Source organism: Mytilus edulis, chromosome 3 (genome assembly GCF_963676685.1).
Source record: "Mytilus edulis chromosome 3, xbMytEdul2.2, whole genome shotgun sequence".
Classification (NCBI taxonomy): Eukaryota; Metazoa; Mollusca; class Bivalvia; order Mytilida; family Mytilidae; genus Mytilus; species Mytilus edulis.
In genome coordinates, this window is record NC_092346.1 from 11,409,797 (window position 1) to 11,429,006 (window position 19,210).

Here is a 19,210-nt window from a genome sequence, read left to right on the forward strand (position 1 = left end):
ATAATTGGGGTTCTTTGATATGCTGAATCTAACTGTCATGACTGTGTATGTAGATTCTTAACTTTTGGTCCCGTTTTCAAATTGGTCTACATTAAGGTCCAAAGGGTCCAAAATTAAACTTAGTTTGATTTTGACAAAAAATGAATCAGTTAGGTTCTTTGATATGCTGAATCTAAAAATGTACTTAGATTCTTGATTATTGGCCCAGTTTTCAAGTTGGTCCAAATCGGGGTCCAAAATTAAACTTTGTTTGATTTCATCAAAAATTGAATAAATGGGGTTCTTTGATATACCAAATCTAACTGTGTATGTAGATTCTTCATTTTTGGTCCTGTTTTCAAATTGGTCGACACTAAAGTCCAAAGGGTCCAAAATTAAACTTAGTCTGATTTTAACAAAAATTGAAATCTTGAAGTTCTTTGATATGCTGAATTCAAAAATGTACTTAGATTTTTTTATTATGGGCCCAGTTTTCAAGTTGGTCCAAATCAGGATCTAAAATTATTATATTAAGTATTGTGCAATAGCAAGTCTTTTCAATTGCACAGTATTGCGCAATGGCAAGAAATATCTAATTGCACAATATTGTGAAATATCAAAAAAAAAATTAATTAGAGTTATCTTTCTTTGTCCAGAATAGTAAGCAAGAAATATCTAATTGCAAAATATTGTGCAATAGCAAGATTTTTTTTTAATTGGAGTTATCTTTCTTTGTCCAGAATCAACTTAAATCTTTGTTATATACAATATACAATGTATATTCACTTTTTACTACCAACTGATAAATTAAAATAATCTTTACCATTCAGTGATAACAAGCAGTTTTTTTACATCTTAATATTTTATGATGTATTTAAATGAGTAGTTATTGTTGCAAACTCCATTAGAAATTTTAATTGAGATTAGTTTTGGAATAAGGGAAAGGGGGATGTGATTAAAAAAATTGGGTTCAATTTTTCTCATTTGAAATTTCATAAATAAAAAAGAAAATTTCTTCAAACATTTTTTTGAGAGGATTAATATTCAACAGCATAGTGAATTGCTCTAAGAGAAACAAAAATTTTAAGTTCATTAGAACACATTCATTCTGTGTCAGAAACCTATGCTGTGTCAACTATTTAATCACAATCCAAATTTAGAGCTGAATCCAGCTTGAATGTTGTGTCCATACTTGCCCTAACCGTTCAGGGTTCAACCTCTGCGGTCGTATAAAGCTACGCCCTGCGGAGCATCTGGTTTTTTGTTGTTGTAATGTATGGTTGACATTTAAAATTTCACATCTTAATTTTTTATCATGACTATCTTGTTCATCTTTTACTCTTGTTTATCATCAATGTTTGATACAGATATTACCCAAGAGCTGAATTCCAATTTCCTAAGAATTACAAATTTTCTATAGGAATGTATGCAGACTTTGGCAAAAACCACAAATTCAAATATCTCTGAAAATGCAAATTTTTCTATAGTTCACTAAAAATTGGTAACCACAAAAAAATAAATGAATCCACAGAAACCATAAATTCTCAAATTAAGAATATATTAATTTTCCTGGATTGAAATCTTGATTGAAATTTTCTATTTAACAGTGAATTATTTGTGTTTTATTTTATTTTGTAGGTTTCTTTTAGTATGCTTGAAATCTACAATGAACAAGTCAGAGATCTACTGGTCAAAGCTAAACCTCAACAGGGTGGATTGAAAATCAGACAAAATCCACAGAGTGGCTTCTATGTTGAAGGTCTTAGGGTAAGTAAGCTACTGTAAAGTAAAATCACAAAAATACCAAACACAGAGGAAAATTCAAAATGGAAAGTCCCTAATCAAAAGCCAAAATCAAAAGTTCAAACACATCAAATGAATTGATAACACCTGTCATATTCCTGACTTGGTACAGGCATTTGATTAATTTAGAAAATGTTGGATTAATCCTGATTTTATAGCTAACTAAACCTCTCACTGGTATGGCAGTCGCATAAAGTTCTATATTGACAATTCTGAATAGAGAATTGAAAAATAAACCCATTCTTTTCGAATATGTGAGACACTTATGAGAACTGTGTAGATTTATTAGTATTTGTTGAAGTTTCCTAGGTTTCTTGGGTATGGGAGAACCACACATTCAAATTTTCAACTAATTTACAAATTTTCAATAGGCTTTGTATGTAAAGACTGGCTAAATAACTAAAATCAAATATCTATGAAAATGAAAGTTTTCCCCAATCTATGAAAAATTGATACCCAAGAAAATAAATGAATCTACAGAAGTCAAGATCATTAAATTGCCTTGTAGTAAATTTGTAGTATAATAAAAGGTTTAGTTAGACAGGAGAAAGATGATGTAAGCTCTGGAAAAAAATACCAAATTATGGATTTTTTTATGTTTGCAATTGTAATTGTTTTAAAATTTATTGAAATCGATTACTCAAAGCATGTTTAAGACATGACTCTGAAATCTTTTTTGAAAAGTGGAGAGGAAAATACACATTTCCTGAAAGACAAGTCTATTGATTTTGGTTTCATTGATTTATATGTAATTATGATGGTTTTTAAAACTTAAAAGACAAGTTCTATTTTAAACACTGCATTAAATGAAATTTTATTAATGAGTCTGCATTTATCAAATAGAATTTGTCTTCCTATTATTATGTTATTTATGAGAAGAATTGATTTTTTCATGAAAACAATTAAAGTAATTGTCTTTTTTAGCTTGTACCTGTCCGTAATTATAAGGAAATAGAAAATTTAATGGAACAGGGAACAGTTAACAGGACGACAGCATCAACAAACATGAACGCTACCAGTAGTCGATCACATATGGTCATCACCATTAGATTTGCACAGGTAAAGACCTAAACTAACATGTTCCTTTTATGCCAATATCAGCATAGGAACAACTTTTGCATAAAAATAAAATTGAGAATGGAAACAACAACCCATCCAAAGAGAAAAAACAGCCCAAGGCCAGTCAAACCTGTTATGATGGGGGGTCTAATTTGGGGGTTCCAATCCCGGATCCCGCTTACTGATTTGTCAGATTTTTTATCCCGCTTACAATATGTACGTAAGCAATTCTTATTTTTTTGTCATTTCCCGTTTTCACACACAATAATTTGACTTTCACGTCTCACGCTTACAAAAAATCAACAATCCCGTGTCACGCTTAGACTCCAATGAGACCCACATGATGGTCACATCTCTAAGAGTCAGAATCAGTCTTGTCTGGTCACTCTAATCTTGTCCCGTTCTAGTAATACCTTTGCAGTTTGAAGGTCAATTCTACCTTCATATCTCTTATATGGCCAATATTCTATGTGACCTTGGAGTGACCTCTATACACAAGTATGACTATATACATGTAGAATCAATTTTTACTAACAAGGGTATAAAACCCTATTTTATTTTATTTTGTGATTGTGTTGTAACGACTCGTGTTTGATTAATGTTGTTGAAAGTTCAGTAGCCAATATTACATGCATTAATAGGATTGTTATATGTATAAACATAAATTCTGCTTTATACTAGTCCAACATACTGAGGTGAAAGTCATAAAAGATACCAGGCTTATAATTTTATTAGCCAGGTGCAGGTTACTTCTACAAAATACTATTCAGTCACCTTAAAAACTAAAAAGTTAAGACTAATTAAGAGTACCAAGTTTCAGGGCATAGGAAAGTAAAAAAAAGGTTTCCAGACAAGCTTAATGTAAGTTGGCTTAGGGGTGATGTACTAAGGATTGATTTAGTCTGAGATTAATTTAACACCTATTGTAACACCTTACCTGAACATAGAATATAATTGTAATTATTTATTTACATGTGGGTCTTATCAAGAGGAATTCTTTATAAGTTGAAATAATTAATGGCTATAATTGATTTTTGGTCAGTTTCTGTGATACCTAATGCTTTTTTTGTATTTGAAAGGTCTGATTTATAGACTACATGTCTACTAAAGACATTTTTTTTTTATTTTATCTTGTTTTAAAAGGCAAATAGAATTGTAAACTATATTACTTGTTTTAAACACCCTAAAAACAATTTCATTATTGAATGCTTGTTATTAATTGTCCAGTGACAAACACTTGACAAATATTCAGAAAAAGACAAAATATGAAAAAATAGAAAGTTTTGCAAAATAGATGAGCAGGTATGAAGGAAGGGGGTTACCTTTTAAAGAACAAATACTAATTTGATGAGGCAAAATATAATTACACAATGTTAAATTGTTTTACTCAATACAAGCTTTCTTAATAACAAATAAATACTTTGCTGGAGTCTAATATCTTTATAAGTACACAAAAAAATGTATCTTGTCTTTGAAATCTGTTTGGTTTTCTTTTGATTTATCATCTATAGACACTTAAAATACTTGAAGATGATTTTTAAACTGTAAATTTGATAGATGGTATACCTCAGTTCCAGGACAAAGATAGACACACTTCAGTTTATTACTTTTCAGAATTATTGTGGGAATTTCCCATTCGAGCTGAATGGATTAGAGGGATTTTCTTCTTCAAAAAGCAATTTATGACATAAATTTATCGTAAACTAATTGATTTGTTCATAACCTAAGAGTGATGTTTCTTGTAAGAGTTTTGTGAAAAAGGCTCCAGACATTATATATGGTGTTCAATCTGTGTCTGCTGTCTGGAGATACATGTATTAGAAGATTTTTTGAATTTTGATGAATCCTTTCCAAACCATAGTCTCATCAGTAATATTTATAACTTTGGTAGTCTCCGTTAAATTCATTGCCAACTTTTCTAGACTCGCTTCAATTAAAAATAGCATAACAAATTATATGGTCATAATTATGTCAGTTGAAGTTTCTATGTTAACCCTTGAAGGTTTTTTTCTTGTTTTTATTGTTTGAATGCTGTCTGATTGATGCATACCCCAAAATCTTCTTTCATTCATATTTTTGACGGTTGACCATATTTGCTTACAGTAGATTTTAAAAAAATTCTGTGATGTTTGCATGTTGTCTTGCTAATGCATATGCTCAATTTCATTTATTTATAGCAAAACTTAGTTTGTAATGGGAATGGTGAAGGGTCATTTCAATTAACAAAGCTTATAGATTTATAAATTGCGATATTTTTGCAAGCCATATATCTTTAAAAGTATACAAAAAATTCATTTCTGAAATAAGTGTTTGGTTTTAATATAATGATGATTAAAATAAGGAAACTTCTCATAAGGACACATTCTTGACTTTCCCGTTATAGGCTTATTATTCATAGGTTTTTATTTGACTGTATTTAAACTTAACTTATAAAAAACTGTTTTGAGCTTTTGTTAAAATAAGTTGAAAGCCCTGAATAGGTTCAAAATATATTTTTAGTGCCAGATTTGTACTTGTCCTGGGTAATTTAGCCATCAAAGTGGCAATATAATAATTGTATATTGGTAAAAAATAACAATAAAGAAATAAAGGGAACAATAAAGGCATAAAAATGTCTCACATGATTTTACATTTTGTTTTTATTATATTTTGACACATTTTAAAAAGTTTTATAGATTATTAGATAGCAATGACAGTAAAATTTTGGTTTTAATAATGTTAAACTTAATAGATTTAAAACATTGAAGCTAATGGTAACTGAAAAATACATGATGTCGTGAATAAGAATGACATTTAAGGCTATCTTGACACTAACATTAGCATAAAGGGGCATTTGCTCATTGTTGAAGGCCTTACAGTGATCTCTGGCTGTAAATGTCTGTGTCATTTTGTCTCTTGTGGAGAGTTGGCATTCATATCTTCATTTTTATATTTGATCCTTGAACATTAAAGTGATTTTAAACTCTAGGCCATTACTCAGACTCAATCTGTCCTGTAATGGCCAATAGTTAATATATTTGAAGTCCTTCAAAGACTTTACTGTTGCATCAGATTTAATGTTTAAGATTTTTATGTTAATATTTGAACTTCATGTCTTTTGTATTTGCTTTCAAATATTAAAGAGGTTTGTTTTGTCTGAAAAAAGAGTAAATCATTTGGATGAGCAAAATTGTTTATTCTTTAAAGCTATGAAAACAATTATTTGTTAAATCTGTAAAGAGATCATGCGTCAGTCCTGTTGGTTGCATGTCCGACCTTGCAATTAGAAAAGTCTTGCCTATCCTTCATATGACCTTTTGACTTCCTGGTACATAGAAAAATAATGACCTTTTTTACCTGGCCAGAAACGAGAAACTTCTATTATCACCTGGATTTTAAATCTTTTGATCTGTTTTCACCTGTACTGTAACTTCCTGGTTTTAGCATGACCTTATAAATTCATCTACTCTGATTCTTCCTTAATATAAAAGTTAATTTAACATCTTCTTAAAGTTAAAATTTAAACTTTGTGTAAATAAGTGACATGTCATATATTATAAATAAGTTCCATTATGCAAAAATTACTTTAAGCAAATTTTCGGTTGTTCTGATGTTGGTACTGTTTGAATCAATAAGGAAGACAAAAAAAGATAGTAAATGACTTTTTGAGACAGTTTTATTAGCATGTAAGAGATGTGAAGAAGGTTGTAAAGTTACATAAGAGATGATACTTAATGTTTAATTACATTTTTGCCTGACAGTCCAAAAGAATTTTATAAGCCATATTTATAGCTTGGGTGCAAAAGAATGTGCTTTATAATGTTTTTATTGATGCTTCCTTTTTGTGAATACAAACATGTTGTAAGTTCAATATCCAGCTGAAATCAAATTTGTCATTAGGGCCAGCAATTAAATGCTTCAGAATGAGTTTTAAGGGCTATAAGTGAGTTCACCCTTTGCAAATGTCAGGAAGAATTTATTCTTTATGACTGAAAAAGAAATAGTTCTTTTACCCATAGTTTGTAAAAAAAAAAAACACCATCCTTCTGACCTGTGAAGTAGCTTTTGCTTAATGCTTAATTATATTTATTAATCTTGCCTTTGAAAATGTTTTATCTTTTAATTCTGATAAAGAATTCTGCTTTTGCCCTGCCCAAACTTCTGTTAGATGTCCTTTGAACCCCTTTCATGTATATCTATGCTTATTCCATCAATAAGGAGATTGAAGAAATATAGATTCCTACACTGCAACAAATGTTTTACGATATTTCTCCACTCGAGACAGTTAAATTTTATTATTTAAAGTGTGAGGCTTGCCGAGCTTTTTAAATAATTAAAATTTAACTGTCGAGAGTGGAGAAATATCGTAATACACGAGTTATAGTGTCGGGATCTGTTTTCTCTGATGATTTTATCCTTTTTTTTCAAAGATTTTGAAACTTGTGTTCTTTAAATACACCGTCATCATGCATGGTTGCCTTATTTCATGATGTTACACTAGGAAAATTCAGAAGAAAACAAAACATGTTGACGTCATAATCAAATTTCGACTAATCATTTGCCGAGAACAGATATTTCACTAGTGAGGAGAAATATTTTTCTCACACTGATCAAGAAATGTGAAAACAGCACAAAAGTTAGAGAAATGTCTTTCCAAATCTTCTATTCTTAAAGAAATTAAATGGCCTGACAAGAGTGGATAGCACTGACAAGAACTGTCTTCAAATGTGCAAAAAATTTGTATGTGCAACAGTTGAATAATTGGTTGATTTGTTATGGATATATTCATGGTAGAAACATTACAAAACACTTTGATTAATGTAGCTAATGGAAAAATCAATCTGTACAGAGTTTGATCAGGGGATTAAAAATACATTCTGATGCCGTAACGAGATAATTGTGTTTGAATTTTAAATGTCAGATACATAGGGTATAAATAAAGAATACATTAAAACTTTTATAACCATAACAGCAAAATGTATCTTTTGTACCTGAATTGACTTTTTCAAACTTAAATGCATATGAGTGCAAGGTCAAATGTCATCAAGACTTTTGCTTCAGTATCAGAAAGGTAGTAATTACAGGAGGCTGATTACCTGATAATTATTTATCAGAAAAAGATCTTAGATGTTGAGTTTAAACTTATTTATTAGAAGGGTGTACCCACTAAATGTCAATATTTGATACTTTTGAAAATATTGAATTTAAGTTTTTTCGGTTAAAAACAAAAATGTTCTATATTTTGATACATTTATTTACATTTATATTTCATAAGGTTAACTATTGAAATCTTTCTTGTCAATTTAAATACAAATATAACCTTGATTGATTGATTGTTGGTTGCTACTTGCACAGGACAAATTTATTAGTATTATATTCATGTGGACTTCATGATATTTATAGGGAGAATGGGAAATCACTTGATATCAACTCCAGGCCTCACGGTCATAAAACTTTCGAGCATGATTTTTGTACTCGGACTCGAAAATCAACCAATCAAATTGCTGCATTGCATGTTTCGAGCATGATTTTTGTGCTCAGAGCACTGAGCAAAGTTTTATGCCTTCAAGACCTGTTATTTAATTTAAATGTAATAATAAATCATGGAGCCTTTGACCACAACAAAATAGTCAAAAAGTGGTGTTAAAACATCAACAATCAATCTGTCATTATAAATTGACCTTTGGAAACTCAATGTTTCAGAATTAAAGGATGATGGAGGTCATTTCATTGTTCACCAACCAGAGTGAAAATAACAATTTGTCATTGGCTGTATATCCAATGTTCAAGATCTTGTCTGTTCTCATAATGTTTCAGAGTACATAATATAGTAAAGAATATGTTACCCAGAATGCATTAAATCTGAAGAAGTGATTCAGTTATTATATATTGCTATTTTATCACAGGTGTTCCAAACAGATGGAGGAAGTAACACCAGGAGTAGTGATATTAGTCTGGTGGATTTGGCAGGAAGTGAACGAGCAGACTCAACAGGAGCAACTGGGGACCGTCTCAAAGAGGGTTCTGCTATAAACCAGAGTTTGTCAACGTTAGGAAATGTTATTAGGTACTGATCACATGACTATATACACAATGAATAAATTGCAATAAAAAATAAATTGCATGCTGTAGTTGAATGATGATGTTTCTCCATCCTTAGGTATTGAAATTTTTGGATAATCTTAAGAATTTAGTAATGGTAACAAAATAATGTTATACATGATGGTATAAATGTTAATAAAATCAATTTCTACTTAGAAATAAATTGGAAATAGGCCTATTATAGTATCGGTGTTTCACCATGATGAGTCGAGCCAAAAACAAAATAGAACTGAATTTACCACCAACAAGAATATACAACATAATGAAAAAAATGTGATGTAGAGTCATCATGGACCTCATTTTCTCAACTCTTAAGATTACAGGTCTAATAATTATTGGTCCAGGCAATTATCTGGACGAATAAACATTGTCCTAATTTAGCTTCCATATACACAAGTTACAAAAGTGTCATTTTGATATAATTCTGCTAAGTATATAAAACTGATAGTTATCATAAAACCTCCCTCTTTTTCTTTAGTTTTTGTTTTAGTATTATTATTTTTTTTTTTTGGGGGGGGGGGATATTTATGTGATTTTAAGTAGTGCATAGGCATGAGCATGACAGGATTTTCCAATTTGACACTTTATTTGCCATTAATTTTCAATTTTATTTTCTTATATTTTATTTTTTTATTTATTGAATTTATTAATTTTCCACAAGTGCACGGAGATCTGTAAACAGGTACAAGAAAACTATGTTTAAATTAGTAACAGTATACTGCAAAATATATTATAAAGAATGAAAATAATACTAATATACCAATGAAAATTATTGCCATATTTAAAATACAGGGTGTTTTTGTAAACAAATATAAACATTGTAATTTAATTAAAACACAGATTTTAGTGTTACTGTAATATCTGATTTTAAAAGTTAATTGTTCGTCAGTTCTTTTAAATTTGTAACAATAAAACTCATAACCTCCTGGAGACTTTTAAAAATATTTCATTACTTGCAACAAATTGTCAGACTTGTTAGTTCTTAAACTGCCAGTCACAGGCTGATAGCCTTGACCCTTCAGGTTAAATGTTTTCAAACTTCATATTTAGCATATCTCTCATCTAGGCATACAAATTATATAATAATTTCCATTCTGTATCTGTATTATTATATTTTCATTTATGTGTTGTTCAATTCTATTACAAAATTTTTCTCTCTCCTTATACTGTAATTTAAAAGATATTGTAATGATTTTCAAAAGGTAGTAAAAGTACTTCATTCTTTAGGTTCTACCGCCATAAAAGGTTTTCGTTTCATGATTTATTTTGTGGCTTTAATTGTTTTCTCATTGACCTATACACTCGTAACATCTCCTTTTATTCACTTACGTTTGTTAGACATTCGCTTCATATGTAAATTTTCAAATTTGATTAGGAATGGAAAATTGGCCATATTCATCACTTTTTCATAAAGTAAACATAAGTGAAAAGGTAATACCTCCCCATAACAATTTAAAATAATGAATTTACTTTTAAAAACTATGCTTCTTCCAAGCTGTGTGGGGAAGATTTTGTTGGTATATACTGGTGATATCAACGGCAAAAAACTAGTAAATCTAATATTGTTGAGTTAAGAAAATAAAAAAAGCATGCATTCAGACTCCCCCCCCCCCTCTTTTCCCTAAGATAAGGAATTTAAAGTGAAGTGAAGGTGAATTAATTGCACATTTTTAGCTCACCTGGCCCAAAGGGCCAAGTGAGCATTTCTCATCACTTGGCGTCTGTTGTCCGTCGTCATCATCCATCGTCGTTAACTTCCAAAAAATCTCCTCCTCTGAAATTACTGGGCCAAATTAAACCAAACTTGGCCACAATCATCATTGGGGTATTTAGTTTAAAAAATGTGTGTCCGATGACCCGGCCAACCAACCAAGATGGCTGTCATGGCTAAAAATAGGGTAAAATGTAGATTTTGGCTTACATCTCTGACACCAAAGCATTTAGAGCAAATCTGACATGGGGTTAAATTTTTTATCAGGTCAAGATCTATCTGCCCTGAAATTTTCAGATGAATCAGACAACCGGTTGTTGGGTTGCTGCCCTTAAATTGGTAATTTTAAGAAAATTTTGCCGTTTTTATTGTTTATTATCTTGAATACTATTATAGATAGAGATAAACTGTAAACAGCAATAATGTTCAGCAAAGTAAGATCTACAAATAAGTCAGCATGACCAAAATGGTCAGTTGACCCCTTTATGAATTATTGCCCTTTATAGTCAATTTTTAACAATTTTTTTGTAAATTTTTGTTATCTTTTAAAAAAATCTTCTCCTCTGAAACTACGAAGACAAATTTATCCAAACTTGTCCAAAATCATCATTAGGGTATCTAGTTTATAAAATGTGTCCGATAATCCTGCCCCCGAACCAAGATGGAATTTTCAGACCAATTGTGCAACTTGTTGTTGGGTTGCTGTCCCCTAATTGGTAATTTTAAGAAAATTTTTCAGCTTTTGGTTATTTTCTTGAATATTATTATAAATAGAGATAACCTGTAAACATCAATAATGTACAGCAAAGTAAGAGCTGCAAATAAGTCAATATGAACAAAGTGGTCAATTGACCCCTTAAGGAGTTATTGCCCTTTATGGTAAATTTTTTACAATTTCATAAATTTTGTAAGTTTTTACAAAATATTTTCCACTGTCACATTCTGGGCCAATTTCATTATAGATGGGGATAATTGTAAGCAGCAAGGTTGTTCAGTAAAGTAAGATCTACAAACACATCACCAACACCAAAACACAATTTTGTCATGAATCCAACTGTGTCCTTTGTTTAATATGCACATAAACCAAGGTGAGCGGCACAGGCTCTTTAGAGCCTCTAGTTGTATAGAAATAAAGTTCTCAAATTTATATTCTATGGAGTGCCACCCTTTAACATCAAATTCTGGATAAGAGCCTGATAGAGACTAACTGAAACAAAACCTCCTAAATGTCATGTTTTTAGAGTTTACTTATGTTTTGTATTGAGGAACAGTTTTCATAATTAGAAATTATAAACAAAAGAATATTTGTCCAAACAAAAATATACATGTTATTCTTCTTTATGTTTTAGTGCTTTAGCTGATCTTGCCATGGGGAAGAAGAAAACACTGGTTCCCTACAGAGATTCTGTGCTTACAAAGCTTTTACAATCAGCATTAGGAGGGAACAGTAGAACTATCATGGTTAGTAATCTTCAATCAGTTATGCTTGATGCCACACAAAATAGCAACAATGAAGTAAATAATAAAAGTGCCAAATGCTCAAGGTATTGATTGGACCCTTAAAATATTGTTCCAAAAGTTTGAAATCATTCTCTAAAGAACACTTTCCAAATTGGAAAGACTTTGTTCCTATATCCCTTCTCCGATGATTATTTGAGTAAATGGAGATGGGGAATATGTCAAAGAGACAACAACCCCACCAAAGAGCAGATTACTTGTTTGTATTGTAAAAAATAACGAACATGGCATAACAACATTTTTCTTCATCTGCATTGATTTGGCACAACATTTTTGAATCTTTGTGTTTTAGTGCTATTCTACTTCATCATAACTGGTTTTGATTTTTAGATTTTATGATTCTAGCCCTACTTTTGAATCTAGTGTATAACACATATCTTACATACTATTTATTAGATGTATGATGATTTTTAGAAAGCTATGGCACTATGCAAATTCTTATATATTTTCTACTTGTGCTTTGTTTTTTTAATCTATATATATATTGCTTATCAGAAGTATTCAGTTTAAAAGTTCATGTTTTTTACCGTGAATAATGAAACTGTGGTTGTATTTGTTCTTTCATTTTGATAACATTTTTAATTTCTTTTGCCTGAAGGATTCAAAGTTTTAATTGATTTTAAAAGCTATTATTTTTTATTAGACATGTTATTTTTTTTCTTTTTCTTATCTCATCTTAATTGACTTTTAGCCTAAAAGAAAGATACATATCTAAATTGTTTCCAGTTTAAATGTCTAAAAATGTCAAGTCATTTTCAGAAAACTAACTGAGCCAAAAAAATATAATCAGGTCACAATAATTCAAATAAATACTGTTTTTCTGCAACCAACTTTCATAGACCTATGATTTGATGGCTTAATCTTATTTTTAAATAACTGTTTTTTGCAGTACAATACAAACACCGATTTAATAATTATGGATTATATTAAACCATAGATTTTTTTTTTTTGACAGATTGCTGCCCTAAGTCCTGCAGATATAAATTACGATGAGACCTTATCCACACTCAGATATGCCGATCGGTAAATTATTGTTATAGAATATTTGCTTTCTCCTACTTGCAATATTTATCTTTCTTACTGTTTAGAACCTAACTGTGAATATAATGAATAAATCACATCCCCGTTGTTCATATAAGTATACATTGACAAAGTTCAATAACAGCTTTGACAAATGAATGGGACGAAAATGATGACAACTCACTTAAATTATTGCAAACAATAAAGATCAAAGAAAAAAAAATCCTCCTTGTTTTGCAAAATGAAGATATTGTGCACCCAATTAAAAGTATAAAAAAGTTCCCACAACAAATTCTGTGCATTTGAAGTGCTTTTCTGGATTGACCTCCATCAGGAAAGCTAGAAATCTAATATTTGAACGATAAGGATGTATATAAGAACGTAACATTTGAAGAAGAAAAAATGAACTTAAAAGACCTTGTATTGTTGAGCCTGCATCTTTTGTGGCAAAAAGCTTGACATAGGGATAGTGATCTGGCGGTGGCTGCAGCGTTAGCTAACTTCTTAAAAAAGCTTTATATTTTAGAAGGTGGAAGACCTGTATGCTTCATACTTGGTATATAGATGCCTCATGTTACGAAGTTTTCGTGGATCAGTGAACAAGGTTAAGTTTTGGTGGTCAAGTCCATATCTCATATACTATAAGCAATAGGGCTAGTATATTCGGTGTATGGAAGGACTGTAAGGTGTACATGTCCAACTGGCAGGTGTCATCTGACCTTGACCTCATTTTCATGGTTCAGTGGTTATAGTTAAGTTTTTGTGTTTTGGTCTGTTTTTCTCATACTTTATGCAATAGGCCTACTATATTTGTTGTATGGAATGATTGTAAGGTGTACATGTCTAGTGGGCAGATGTCATCTGACCTTGACTTCATTTTCATGGTTTAGTGATCAAAGTTAAGTTTTTGAGTTTTGGTCTTTTTATCTAGTACTATATGCCATAAGTCAACTATATTTGGTGTATGGAAATGTTTTATGACTATATGTCAGTCGCCCAGGTTTTATTTGACCGTGACCTCATTTTCATGGTTCATTTCACAGTGTTAAGTGTTTGTGTTTTGGTAAAAATTTCTTAAACTATAAGTAATAGGTCAACTTTATTTGTTGTATGGAAGCATTGTTAGCTGTACATGTCTGCCTGGCATGGTTCATATGACATTAACCTCATTTTCATGGTTCATTGGTCTTTGTTTAGTTATCTTGGTTAATGTTAAGTTTATTTGACAGTTGTAATAAAGCTTTATACTTAGGACTATCAACATAATATCAATGATTAGTAAAGAAGGCGAGACATTTCAGCGTGTGCACTCTGTGTATTCATAATTGTCTCTTTTTTTTTCATGGTCCTGGATTTTGTAGGTAAGGACGAACCATGAACTAATGTGTTCAAACATAATATGAATAACGTCTTTCCAAAATTTCAAGTTGCGTGAAGAAAAAAAGATTGGTTATGACTATATCATTTGCTTTCTAACAATCACTTTCTGAATTTCTAGATCATTTTCTCAAGGTATAAAAAAAAGTTGAAGTGATATTTTTTGGTGTTTTACAGTGCAAAGAAAATCCAAAATAAAGCAGTTATAAATGAAAGTCCAACTGATCGTATGATTCGAGAATTGAAGGAAGAGAATGCAAAACTTATGGCTTTGATAAAAAAGAGTGGCCTTGGTGGAGGTCATGGTATGAGCAAAGAGGCAACCGAAGGTAATTGTTATATTATTCGGAGTATCTTGTTTGATTGTGTAACTGGAGTCTTTTACTCTTAATTCATGATGGCTAATCTTTTGTGTATAATTTGAAGTTACATATAATGTGTGTTGGTGAAATTAACCAATTAGTAACCTTTAATAATGTTAAAGGTCAAAGTAGATATATTTTTGATAATATAACTTAAACAAATGGCAAGAATATCTAAAAGAAAAATTACTAGACTTTATAGTTACTATTAAGGGGAGATAAATCTTAAGATAAAGTTCCACATGAAAAAAATAGACGATGTTTTTTAGTGAATTTGTTATAGAAATAGTAACCATTAGATTTCTTATTTAGTATTTTTCCTACTGGTATTTGCTGAATTTTAGCATCCTTAATCCCACTATAAATCATATTAGCAGAATGGGAATTTGAATTAAAATCACTAGTCACAATAGTATTTAGATTTTGCATAAATTTGTTTGATTCCACTGAATATTTGTTGTTATGTGCCGTGATGATTCAGGAGTGGTGTGTGCCTATATTCTTAAAGAAAAAAAATACTGAATATAATAGATTGTTTGTCATAGCCTGATTTTTAGGGGCTGAGGGAAAATAAGCGACCATGATATTTTCCTTGTTAAAAAAAGAGGACCATTTGTCTTAATTTTGTACATAATTACTTCAAAAATCTTATAACTAGTAATTGCTATTAGAAATTTTCTCAAGCATAAGCTGCCATGACAACTTTTTGTCAGGTATAGACACTGAATTTGTTTTGACTATGCATAATTTTGATCTGTGAAATAACAAAAGGCAAATAATAGAACATGAAAAAAATACAGCAAAGGCCCTGAACTCTTCCTTAAACTAAAATATTTGAAAAAGTATATACATATACAAAAAATGCTGAACTGCAAGGTAAATTCAAAAGGGAAATTTACAAACCTGACAATGTCAAACGGTAGACTATATTAACCAACAGAAATTCTGGATTATGACAGACAAAATTTTATGAATCCAAATGCTTACTACCAGTTATTATAATGGTTTGTGATTTCAGTTAACTTATTAATTTATATATTTAATTAATTTTAATAATGTAGAGGAGAATTCCAGTGAAGGTGAGTTGGTAAAAATGCAAATTTATGCAAATTTTTTATTGATTATTTATTAACCAACATTGTCTTGCATGACTTTTTAATATAACATTTTTATCTTTTTACTGAAAAATATATGAAATTTTTATTGCATGTTATAGGTGATTGCTGTTTTAGATTATTATTGTATCGAATAAATATGTGATCTACAAAGAAATAAATGTATTTTATCTCATAATATAATATTTTTATTTAGTTAGTAGGGTATATATTGATGTGGGTCTTATTATTTAGGTGATTTTCTATTTCATGTAATTCTCTATTAGATCAATAAAAAAAATAAAGGTTGTGCTGCATAGAAAATAAATTGAAGCAGACAACTTCTATTTTTTAAGATTATTCCTGATCTAAATAATACCCTTTTTTCCATAGAATCCTTAACACTCAATAACTAACAATAATTAAGGTGGTTGGTTTTTCATTAAAAAGGGAAGTAACTTAGTATTACAGATGTCACATGATAGTCAACTAAAATTAGTAAAAATCTCATTGGTTAATATGTCACATGATGTTCAATTAAAATAAGTCAAAAGTTATTGGTTAAGATGTGACATGGTAGTCAACTAATTTAGTAAAATTAACATTCTAGTTACATGAGATGAAGGTTTAAACTTATCAGTGTTACAAAAGTGATGAAAAATTATGATAGAATTTGATGTTTTGTTTATAGAACAGTCTCGTCAAGGTGAATGATTAAGTCAAGGTCATATATATGCAATGTCACTTTGATTGAAATGAAGATCTTGTGTCCACATGTGGCGTGCAAGAAAATTACAAGCTTCCATTTTATTTTAAGTCCCAATAATTATTAAATCAAACAATTAACTGTTTAGATGTGTATATTTTTATAAATCCTGCAAATGTCCTGGAAGTAAAAAATAGCTTTTTAGTGACACAGGATCCTTATTTTAATCAAACTGTATGGAATTGTAAATCCTTAAAAATTCCTTCCACATATTCTAAGTATTTTAAACATTGACTTTTCCAACTTGTACTTCTTATGTATTGAAATCCTGAGCTTGGATATTTTCTCCTCGGAGCATTTTGCAGATTGAAGCATGACCTTCATGCATGATATTGACCTTCCCCAGGCATTTTACACTTGCTCACGCTCAGCATGCTTACATTCAGGAAATAAACAAAATTTTCAATTAATTATGTCAATTATTTAGTGTTTCAGTATCTTGAGAAAAATTTAAAAATTTACATTCAGCATATTTTTGGCTCAAAACATTTGTGCATTCTCCATTCCATGATTTTAATCCCAAGCTTTTTAACCCTATCCAAATTTCAACTTTTATTTTATGCCATGGGCAAACACATTATATTTGTTAAAGACAAACGCTGAGTGAATCATAGAAAATCAACTTTTCGTTAAATAATTTCTACTAATGTAGAATTAACTTTATGAAAATTGTTACTAGAATTGTTAACGTTGATATGAGTACGAACTGGAGATGTCATTTAAAAAAAATATTGTCTAAAATATATTTACATTATTTTTTAATAAACAATAATTTGCATGTACATGTAGGACATATTTATGGAATGCAGCTGTACCATGTGTACCTTTTTTACATGCACATTTTATGCACGATATACACAAAGCATGATTTATAATTGATTATCTACATTGTCACACTTTATATTGATGTAACTTATTTTTAAATATCAATAGAATATCTGTAGCATATATACAATCTGTGATGTTATATCATTTGGTGGGTAAAAAATCTTTAGTGAAAAAAATTTCACAACATGAAACTGTTAATTGATCGTGTAAATTTTTTTTTTGAGTTCTGATCAAGATAAGCTACTTCAATGTGGACTTGAATGTAAATCTCAAAAGTTTAATGGTCAATGTCAATTTTTTTGCCTATCTTGCAACATTTGAAGTTTAATATCCTGAAATTAAAAAAAAAAAGAAATGATACTTTGAAAAAAATACTTTTATTAGAAGTCTAGCATGGTGTCCAGTGTTTCTAGGTTTTCCTGATTTCATGAAACTATTAATTATAGTACATTGTAGTAAGAATTATTGATGAAGTTTAATTGAAAAGTATATTGAAAACTAGTTATAGAGAAACCATTTAGATTAGAAATTGCACAATTTAGTTCTCATCACAAAAATGTTTCACAGATTATAATTACCGGTTCTTTAGAATTTAGAATTTAGGAATTGAACCATGTGTTGAAACAATGCTAAATGAGTAAGAACCAATTTTTTTTTTACAGAGTTAGAAAAGATGCTGAAAGAAAATGAACGCAAAATGCAGGACATGCAGCTTACATGGGAACAAAGATTAGAACAGGCTAGGTAGGTATACTAGTTATAATGGACAGACTTTGAGAAACTCTTGATGTGTTTGTAATACTTTTGCAACATTGAAAGTTTTAGCAGGTTTTCCAAATAATTTAACCTAGAATCTCAATTAATGACTTATGTTGTACTGTTATACCACTGTATTAGGGGGAGGGTTTTGATCCCGCTAACATGTTTCGCCCCGCTACATTATTTATGTATGTACCTGTCCCAAGTCAGGAGCCTGTAATTCAGTGGTTGTCGTTTGTTTATGTGTTATATTTGTTTTTCGTTCATTTTTTTTACATAAATAAGGCCGTTAGTTTTCTTGTTTGAATTGTTTTACATTGTCATATCGGGGCTTTTATAGCTGACTATGCGGTATGGGCTTTGCTCATTGTTGAAGGCCGTATGTTGACACTTATAGCTGATAATTTCTGTGTCTTTTTGTCTCTTGTGGACAGTTATCTCATTGGCAATTATACCACATCTTCTTTTTTATATCTATTTTTCATTGATAAAGAGAGACAGAAGATACCAAATGGATATTCAAACTCATTAGTCAAAAACATACAGACAACGCCATGGCAAAAAATGAAAAACAACACAAAGACAGACAACAGTGTACAAAACACATCATAGAAAACTAAAGACTGAACAAAATAAATCCCACCAAAAATAAAGTGTTAATCTTCATGTGTTCCGGATAGGTTAGCAGATCCTGTTTCGCATTGTCCGAGACCACAATTGTCGTCCCTTGATTTTCGTTGTCCATGAATATAGTCCCTAGTGTGGACAGTGTGCTACTTGCCAATTTTTTTAAAACCCCTTCCAAATGTATTTCTCCATGTTTTATGCCTCAAATACCAAGTTGTTGGATGAA

The 19,210-nt window shown here is 30.3% G+C and overlaps 1 protein-coding gene across 12 annotated transcripts in view; it reads left to right on the plus strand.

Annotated features, from left to right (window-relative positions):
* Nucleotides 1-19,210, plus strand: part of LOC139515814 (kinesin-like protein KIF28P) — a 51,119-nt gene that overhangs the window by 15,984 nt on the left and 15,925 nt on the right. For 4 of the 12 annotated variants that reach the window (XM_071305512.1, XM_071305514.1, XM_071305517.1 and 1 more), the window contains exons 4-12: nucleotides 1,618-1,746; nucleotides 2,707-2,841; nucleotides 8,727-8,887; nucleotides 11,983-12,094; nucleotides 13,107-13,174; nucleotides 14,726-14,877; nucleotides 15,972-15,989; nucleotides 16,696-16,710; nucleotides 18,261-18,342. In XM_071305512.1, coding sequence (XP_071161613.1) covers nucleotides 1,618-1,746; nucleotides 2,707-2,841; nucleotides 8,727-8,887; nucleotides 11,983-12,094; nucleotides 13,107-13,174; nucleotides 14,726-14,877; nucleotides 15,972-15,989; nucleotides 16,696-16,710; nucleotides 18,261-18,342 — 872 coding nt within the window. The remainder of the gene's footprint in view (nucleotides 1-1,617; nucleotides 1,747-2,706; nucleotides 2,842-8,726; nucleotides 8,888-11,982; nucleotides 12,095-13,106; nucleotides 13,175-14,725; nucleotides 14,878-15,971; nucleotides 15,990-16,695; nucleotides 16,711-18,260; nucleotides 18,343-19,210) is intronic. The other 8 variants (XM_071305513.1, XM_071305518.1, XM_071305519.1 and 5 more) reach the window with 2 other exon arrangements.